This window comes from Hyperoodon ampullatus (assembly GCF_949752795.1).
Source record: "Hyperoodon ampullatus genome assembly, chromosome: 13".
Taxonomy (NCBI): Eukaryota; Metazoa; Chordata; class Mammalia; order Artiodactyla; family Ziphiidae; genus Hyperoodon; species Hyperoodon ampullatus.
The window spans coordinates 19,002,603-19,009,305 of record NC_136926.1 but is presented as its reverse complement, the minus strand read 5'-3'; the positions used below and the strand labels follow the sequence as shown (position 1 = coordinate 19,009,305).

The 6,703-nt window shown below is 55.6% G+C and overlaps 1 protein-coding gene across 1 annotated transcript; it reads right to left on the bottom strand.

Annotated features, from left to right (window-relative positions):
- Nucleotides 1–4,910: 4,910 nt before the first annotated feature.
- Nucleotides 4,911–6,398, bottom strand: SELPLG (selectin P ligand; the record flags this gene model as incomplete). The annotated part of the gene is made up of 1 exon (XM_079717538.1): nt 4,911–6,398. The coding sequence occupies one exon, from the start codon at nt 6,396–6,398 to the stop codon at nt 4,911–4,913; it is 1,488 nt and encodes a 495-aa protein (XP_079573664.1).
- Nucleotides 6,399–6,703: the final 305 nt, after the last annotated feature.

Below are 6,703 nucleotides of genomic sequence, written 5' to 3'. Positions count from 1 at the left end.
AAGCAGGGCAGGAGTCGTGTTCCAGGAGTTTCAGCAGGTGGAATTAGGTACCCCACTGTCCTACAGATTCATTTGTATCCACTGATGTGCTGAGGGGCCACTGAAACTCTGGGGGAAATCCCTTGAAGCCTGTCCCTCTAGGGGGCCTGGAGGCCAGACACAAGGCAGAACAACAGGGTGTCCTGGAAGGACTTCCCCAAGGGAGGGGGCAGCCCAGAAGCAGTGCTGAGACAGGAGAGGACCTTGATTCATCTGCCCATGCTCCGCCCCCCCGCAGGGTTCATGTGCCCGGGAAAGAGACTAGTCTTTGCCCCTTTGGTTCTCCAGTCTCCTGCCCTGGACCTGTTCCTCTCTCCTTCCTTCCTAGGAGAACAGTTCCAAGGCTGTCCCCCTGCCAGGCTCAGCGACAGCATCCTTATTTTGCCAGCCTCAGGCATGGGGCACTGACTCTGCGGGCCCCCCAAGTGGCAAGAGCCTGGGCATCTAGGGCTACAGCCTTCCAGCCACCAAAACGACGCTCAACAACCAAGTTCATGGCCACACAGAGGCCCCTCTGGGTTTCCAGAAACTTCTGAGAAGGGGAGCTCTGTGGGGCCCTCACTGCCGAGTGGGAAAAGCAAGGTTTCTCCACCTCAGCACCACTGACATTCGGACAAGACACTTCTTTGCTGTGTGGGGCTGTCCTCTGCACTGCAGGATGTTTAGCAGGGTCCCTGACCACCTGCTAGATGCCAGCAATGTTCCTCCAAGTAGCGACAATCAAAAGTATCTCCAGATATCGCCAGATGTCCCCTGGGGTGGCAAAGTTGCCCCCAGCTGAGGACCACAAGCTCAGAGCCTTCCTGTGTGGGCATTAATAGCTAAAGACCGACGGCTTTACTCACTAGCTGGGGAGACCCGGGACCCCCAGACTTCCTAAACACTTACGGTTTTGTTCCATACATTGAAAAATATTAGGAAAACACAGAAACGTCGAAAGAAGCAAATAAAATTCACCTATAATCCCACACTCGATGGCTAATCTCTCAATAATTTGGTGTATTTCCTTCCAGTCTTTTTTCTGCATTTTATAATCCTAATAGCTATGGTTTATGGAGCACTGACCCCATCCCAGGCATCAGGTAAGGCTTGGCTGAGTGGCAGGTGGGGGTGGGATGTGGAGGGAGGGTTTGGGGAGCCTTCGCCCAGATCAGCTGCCAGATGAACCACCCGCAGGGCTGGCAGTCCCCCCTCCAAAGGGACAAGGGACTGGAGTAAACTTAGCATGCCACCTCCTGACCCCCATTTCCTGTCTACCCTCCTTCCTTCCCTGCGCCAGAGCTGAAGTCAGCAGAGTCTGGTTTCTTAGCAGTGCGACCTGCTAGAGCCAACGGTCCAGCTTTCTGAACCTCAGCTTCCATAGCAGTAAAGTGGGATAATAATTGTCTCAACATCACAGGTTGTTGTGAGGCCTGAATACGATCAGGCAGATAAAGCATTTGGCGTGGGGCTGGGCATGGACTGAGTGCCCAGTAAATTCCAGCTCCTTGTCCCAGCCATCTCTCTCTGTCCTGGGTTCCAGCTCTGCTGTGTCATTGCTCTCTGCAAGCTGGGTTCGGCTTTGTCACTCTCCCGAGTCCCAATGCCTTCCCTCAGCTACCAGGAGCCACAAAGGGTGACTGACGGGGGACTTCCAGATGCCAGGACAGGTCCGCAGGGGTGGGAGTTTGGGGCATGGGATTCTCCCAGAGCCCCGCTGTGATCTCAAGGATAGTAACTTAGTGGTAAGAACGTGGCTTTCTAATACAGGTCTGGGTTCCAATCTCAGGTCCTCATGTAAGACCTGGGACAGGTGACTTCACCTCTCTGAGCCTCAGTTTCCTCTTCTGTAAAATGGGGAGAATCCTAGTTCCTCCTTCCTATGCTGTTTGAGGGGATCCATGGAGATGTGGCAGATTCTCATGCTCAGTGGATGGATGGGGAGATTCAGGGGGTGATGTTCAAGGGCAAGGGGAGGTCTGGACAAGGGGAAGGACACACTGAGATGCAGGAGCCAGCCTATACCAGTTTCTGAGAGCCAGCTGTCAAATTTTCAGAATTTTGTGAGTCAGTTGTTTCACAGTTAAATTACATTATATTAAAAACCAAGGTCCTCAATACTCAAAACTCATCACTTCTTCATGATTTTACTACATCCTACTATTACCTACCCTGTTGGCATTATTTACCACATTGGCATTATGTATCATCTACCATATAAATGGTTGGTTTCTCAAAATCAGCCATGGGAGCATTTACAGCAAGGAAATTGGCAAGCACTGCAAATCATACCTTGGGCACCAATCCACCCGAGGAGCCAGTTGTTAAATATATACCAGCACCCCACTGGGTTTGGAGCTGGGTCCTGTTTGAACCATCCCTCCTTCATCCTCAGAGACTGGACCAAGGGAGCTCCAGGCTGCCATTGGCTCCAAGAGCTGGTGTCGGGCGCCCCCTGGTGGCTGCTTCAAGCACCCACCATCCCTGCTGCTGACAAATCCTGCACCTTGAAGAGAGGGCGGCAGAGGGGTGGTCCTCTTCCAGTAGAGATGGAGAACCGACGGCCTGGAGCAGAGGCGCTCCGGGAGCCCTCAGGGGAACGCGGAGACCTGCTCCCTGCCCAGATGGACGGGGAAGCAAGACCCCAGAGGGACTGCCCAAATGTGCCCCCAAGTCCTTCAGCCTCTGGGTCCCCACCGCCGTGATGTGGAGCTCCCCCCCTGACTTTTCTGATCACTGCCAAAGGCCAGGTGAACTCCTGTTGTTCCCTTAGGAACCGGCCTTCTGCAGGGTCAGCTGTTCCCGCCCACGGTAGATAACCCTCTCCACCAGCGCCCCTGCCAAAGCACCTTGAACACAACTTCCTGTGTATCACACTTGTTCTAGAGGTTCAGGGGTGGGGTGGGGGAGGGTAGAAGCAGACAATTCTCCACTTATCCCTGATCTGTCCCCCACGGCCCTGCTGCCTTTCGTGTTCCTCCTGCCTTTCCCCAGTCTCTCCTGTTCCCCCAACCTGCCTCTCCGAGCTGCAGCCAATACCTCTCAGATTCAACATTTTCTCTGAACTCTCTCTGCAGGTTATGCCCTGGAGTGGAGGGGTCCTGCATTCCCAAAGAGGCCCCTGGAGGTATTTTTCTAGAAGAGAAAAAGTCCCCTGAGATGAATGTATTAGAAGGTAGAAATGTGTGTGTGTGTGTGTGTGTGTGTGTGTTGTCCTTCTCCCTGTACAAAAATGACTAAAAGGCATTGGGAAGCAAAAATCAAGAGTTTGAATCCCAGCTCAACCACTGTCAGGAAGTAAGCCAGGCTCTTCACTTCTCTTAAGCCTTTGGCTTCCTGATCTGACCCTCAGTGTCCACGTGGGTTTCAGTGCTTAAATAGGGCCACCCACTGTCCTGATTGCTGGAGCTGAAAGTCTTATATCCCATAATATAGGACTTTCAGTGCTAAAATCAGGGCAGTCTCAAACAAACCGGGACATCTGGTCACTCTACACTTAAGTCGGGGACAAGCTAACTTATAGAGCCTAACCCAGCCTGCTGCCTGTTTGTAAACAAAGTTTCAATAGAATTCAGCCAAACCCATTCATTTATGACACAGGGTCCATCGCTGCATTCATGCCATGACGACAGAGTCGAGAAGTTGCAACAGAGACCACGCAGCCTGCCAAACCTGAGATATTTATGGTCTGGCCCTTTAAGAAAAAGTTTACTGGCCCCCAACTCTACATGACAAGTGGTCAGTTGTAGGAAGGCCTTGTAGGGTGTAGCCAGGCTCCCCCTGTGAGGAGGGGCAGCTGGGTGTTAACGGGAGATGGGCCCCATGTGGAACAGAGGGGTCAGGGTGGGCTTCTGGGGAGGATGGCACTGATGTTTAGAGGGGTATCTGGCTGAGATCTGGCGGGGGAACCAAATTCTGTAGGCTTGAACTGGGTCACAGGAGGCGCTGAAAAAAGTGGTTCCCGAGGCCAGCACCCTCTGCCCTCCAAGAGCCTGAACCCCGCCTCCCAGCTGCCCAAGGGTACAGCAAGATGCCCCCTGAAGTAACCGCAACAGCCCATGCAGGGGTCTTCCTGAGGGGCCTGGGGCTGGGCGTGAACAGCAAAGGACCAACTCCCCACCTGAAGGAGGCACCTTGGTACCCTGAAGCATTCGTTCAGCCATCGCTTGTTTACCAAACATTTACTGAGTGTCTGTGCTCTCCCGCGCCCCGAGCTGGGCCCTGGGAGACTTCGGTGAACAAGGCAGAGCCCACCCTAAAACAAGGCCACAGAGGGAGGCGAGAGAGGGCGGGACGGGGGTCACTCTGTCACCAGATGGAAGTTCATTTGTCCACAAAGTCCCAAAGAAGCCCGTAGTCTTGGGTTTTCCAAGCCTGCCCAGCCCTCACCCTGGGCTCCTGGGAGAGATACCCCAAACGGGGAGTGACAGGAAATGAACTCAGGAATGGCGTACTCCCCCCCAAAAGTGCCCCCTTCCTGTGCAGAGACCATGGCCACCAGAAGAAAGTGGCAGTGGGGGTGTGGGCAGGGAACCCTGAGTCCTCCTGGGCACATGGGGATGAGATTCCAGCAGCCGTGGGAGGCATTAGAGGGGGCCAAGAACACATGGGAGAAAAAAAAAAAAAAAAGAACACATGGGAGGCAGGGAGGTGGAGGCGGCCTCTCCAGCCTCCACTGGGGGCTCCGTTTGCCAGGCCTGCTTTGGTGCCTGGACCTTGGCTGCTCTCAGTCCTGTGTAGGGCGGCCAGGGTTCCCACCCTAAGCATTCCCATCCCCAGGGGGGCTCCAAGGAAGCCTGGACCCATGGCATAGAGCCTGGGTATGGGTGGTGGCCCAGCAGGCTGTGGAGGCCGCTTGGGGGGCTGTCCTGCTCAGGCAGCCGGGCCGGGAGCTAAGGGAGGAAGCTGTGCAGGGTGAGGTCATCCCCCTCGCGGTCCTCCCCAGACCCCGCCTTCAGGCCCTGGCTCTTGGCCTTGGGCAGGCCCCCGTTAGCCATGGCAGGTGGCCCCTCGCCCCCCTCGGGCAGCAGGGACGAGATGCAGACCATCTCGGTAGGGGAGTAATTGCGCACGGGGTACAGGTGGTTCTTGCGGGACAGGCGGATGGCCAGCACCACGGTGCATACGAGGAAGATGGTGGCCACCAGGGCCAGGATGAGGATGGCCAGCAGACACTGCTTCACCGAGCTGGGGTCAAGCAGGCCCTCTGTGGGGCTTGGGGCCATGGAGCTCCGGGGGAAAAGACTCTGACCATTTTTCCATTTGTAGATCAATTTATCAGATGAATTGCCAGCTGCCACAATGGTGCTCTTGGGAGGATCAGAGGGCACAGCAAGGGCTGTGGTTAGGCCCCTTGTGGTAGCAGGTCTTGTGGGCAGGGTCTTCACAGTGGCTGGATCTGTGGGCAGGGCCCCTGTGGTAGTGGGCTCCATGGAAAGAACTGCTGTGGCGGCCAGTTCAGTGGACAGAGCCTCTATGACTGTGGGTTCCATGAACAGGGCCTCTGTGGCAGTGGATTCTGTGGACAGGGGCTCTGTGGCAGTGAGTTCTGTGGACAGAGCCTCCGTGGCAGTGGGTTCTGTGGACAGGGCCTCCGTGGCAGTGGATTCTGTGGACAGGGCCTCTGTGGCAGTGGGTTCTGTGGACAGGGCCTCTGTGGCCGTGGGTTCTGTGGTCAGGGGCTCTGGGGACAGGGTCTCTGGGGCAGTGGGTTCTGTGGTCAGGGCCTCCGTGGCAGTGGATTCTGTGGATAGGGCCTCTGTGGCAGTGGGTTCTGTGGACAGGGCCCCTGTGGACAGGGCCTCCATGGCTGTGCGTTCTGTGGCTGGTGCCATTGTGCTTGCTGGCTCCGTGGGCAGGGTCTCTGTGGACAGAGCCTCTGTGGCTGCAGGTTCTGTGGCCAGTGCCACTCTGCCTGCTGGCCCTGTGGACAGGGCCTCCACTGCAGCTGATTCTGTAGATGGATCCTCCATGACGGGAGGGATTACAGTGGCTGGTTCCTTGGTCAGAGTGACCCGTAAGACCAGTTCCATGCTCAGATTCCCAGTGGCTGCCCCTCCTGCATCCAGGACAGCAGGGTCCCTTGTGGCCACCTCCAGAGTGATTGGCTCAGGTGTTAAAGGCCCTGCAGACTCTCTCTGCTCCAATGTTCCCATCACAGGCAGAAGCTTGGGGGCCTCGGTGCTATAGTTAAGCATTTCTGGAGGGTCCGTCTGCATGTCATAGTCATATATGTCGAAGTCGTCCTCATCCACTTCTCTCCGGCCACGGACAAGCAGGGGGCCTGGGGCCTCCTCGGCTCCATCCTCCCAGGTCTCCCACAGCTGGAGGCTGCTGCCAGGGCCCAGCAGGGCCAGAAGCAGTAGGAGTTTCAGAAACATGGCACCTGGAGGGGGATACGGACAGAGGGATGTCAGGATAGCTGTACCCCTGAACCTGCCAAGCACCCTCAACGGCCACAGCTGGGAGCTCATCTGGCCTGGGGCATCCTTGTGATCCAGCACATGCCTGGTGCACAGAAGACCCTCAGCAAATAGCAGCTATTATTACTTATCAACATCAATGAATCCATCTGGCGGGTAGCCCTTTAACTCCCTCTACATGGTGCATAGAAATGTGTTTGCCTCCTTATTCTTTTTTATTAAAACTTTTTATTTGTGGGCAAGACAATCTATTGGGGTGCAGA